The sequence below is a fragment of the Emiliania huxleyi genome, assembly GCF_000372725.1.
Source record: "Emiliania huxleyi CCMP1516 unplaced genomic scaffold EMIHUscaffold_4713, whole genome shotgun sequence".
In the NCBI taxonomy this organism is placed as follows: domain Eukaryota; phylum Haptophyta; order Isochrysidales; family Noelaerhabdaceae; genus Emiliania; species Emiliania huxleyi.
Window position 1 is genome coordinate 1 of NW_005198458.1, and position 1,680 is coordinate 1,680.

General features: G+C 61.9%; 1 protein-coding gene across 1 annotated transcript; it reads right to left on the reverse strand.

Moving 5' to 3' along the window:
- Positions 1-56: 56 nt before the first annotated feature.
- On the reverse strand, positions 57-543 carry EMIHUDRAFT_124279 (hypothetical protein; the record flags this gene model as incomplete). The annotated part of the gene is made up of 2 exons (XM_005767951.1): positions 57-353; positions 424-543. Coding segments are annotated over 2 exons (417 nt in total), but the record flags the coding sequence as incomplete, so codon positions are not given.
- Positions 544-1,680: the final 1,137 nt, after the last annotated feature.

Below are 1,680 nucleotides of genomic sequence, written 5' to 3' on the forward strand. Positions count from 1 at the left end.
CCAGCTCCTCTTCTGCCCTCCCATCTGCTCTCCTGCTCGACAGCGACCACTGCGACCGTCAGCAGCAGCAGCGCGAGCCACTGACGCGCGGACAGCCGGCGGCCGAGCATGAGCACCGAGAGGAGCGCGGTGAGCGCGATCTTGCTCTGGTACAGCACCTGGAAGGTCGGCGCGTCGATGCGCGAGATGGCGAAGAAGATGATGTTGTTTTGCAGCAGATAGAGGAGCGCGGGCACGGCCGACTGTGCAGACTGGCGAAGGAAGCCTGTGCAGACGGGCCCGAAGCCTTCGCCGACACAGAGGACGGCCGCACACACCGCCAGCTTGGCCACCTCGATGGTCAGCACCACGACCTGCCGGAGTTTCCGTTTACTCATATGCGGAATGCGCGTTCTCACAGCAAACAGGTCAGGCATCCTAGACCTGTGGCACGTAGTCGCTCTCGCCACGCGTGGCACGCGTGTACCGCATGAGCAGGACGACGCCCGCATTCTGCAGCACAAGGAGCCAAAAGACAAAGGTGGCCAACGATAGGCACGCCATGCGGTGGGCGGCCGACAACAAAAGCGCGGCGGGCCCCGCAGTTGCGTGGGTCCGCGCCACAGGTAGAGACGTTGAGCTCGACAGTGAATCCTGAAGAAAACAATTCCGGCGTGTGGAGGCGCTGCTCTTCGAGGAGTTCGGCGCAATGAGCGCGGGGGTGGAGGAGCTGCTGATGCGGGTGGCTAAGGTGGCGGGCCGGAAGCTCACGTGGTGGCAGTACGACCAGACGTCGTGGTCGGCGCGCGAATGGATGCCGTTTGCGCTGCAGCGACTGTCGGTGCAGCTCTGTCTGGACGGCGCTCGCGGACGAGGCACAGCGCGCCATTGGTGCGGCGTCGCGCGACCGCGAGGGACCGCGGGGGAATGCTAGTGGGATGGGGGGCTCTAAGGGGAAGGGAGCGGGGGGCGCCCAGTAGGGCGCCGGCGCCCCAGCGTAGAGGGCCGTGTGTAGCCCTCCTTTTGGTATAACAAACAAGTCTGTCGCACAGCACACAGGCTCGACACAGGTGCAGTTCGGCTGAGTGTCTTGTCTTGTGGTTCTGTGTGTCGCTCCTGTGTGACCGTCATCGCCCGTCCTGCGTCCACCCATACCGCGTTGACTGTGTTTCGCCTTCCCATCAATCAATCAATCAATCAGGTGCGAACTGGCGCGTGCTAAGTACTATCACCGGCACACCACCGGAGCCGGAAGAAGAATTCTTCCAGGGCGCAGACTGACAGCACACTGGCACGACAAGGGCGCGGACTGGCGCGGACTGGCACACACACCGGCTCACCACCGGAGCCGCCTGAAGAAGAATTTTTCCAAAAACTGCCTCGCACGACACTGGGCACGGGACTGGCGCGCACTGGCACTAACACAGGTACACCACGGGAGCCGCCTAAGGGATAGCCTAAGCGACTCCTGCGAGGACGGCGACCGCCCTCGCCGCGTGAATAAAAATTAGGTGCCCTGTAGGCTTGGCTGCAAAGGGGATTTTTGTTGTGCCGACTTCGATCTTCGTGTGTGCTCCGCTTCTGAGAGAGAGATTTTGAGACATGAGAGAGAGAGAGACAGAGACAGAGAGAGAGAGAGAGAGAGAGAGAGAGAGAGAGAGAGAGCAGAGAGAGAGAGAGAGAGAGAGAGAGAGAGCCGAG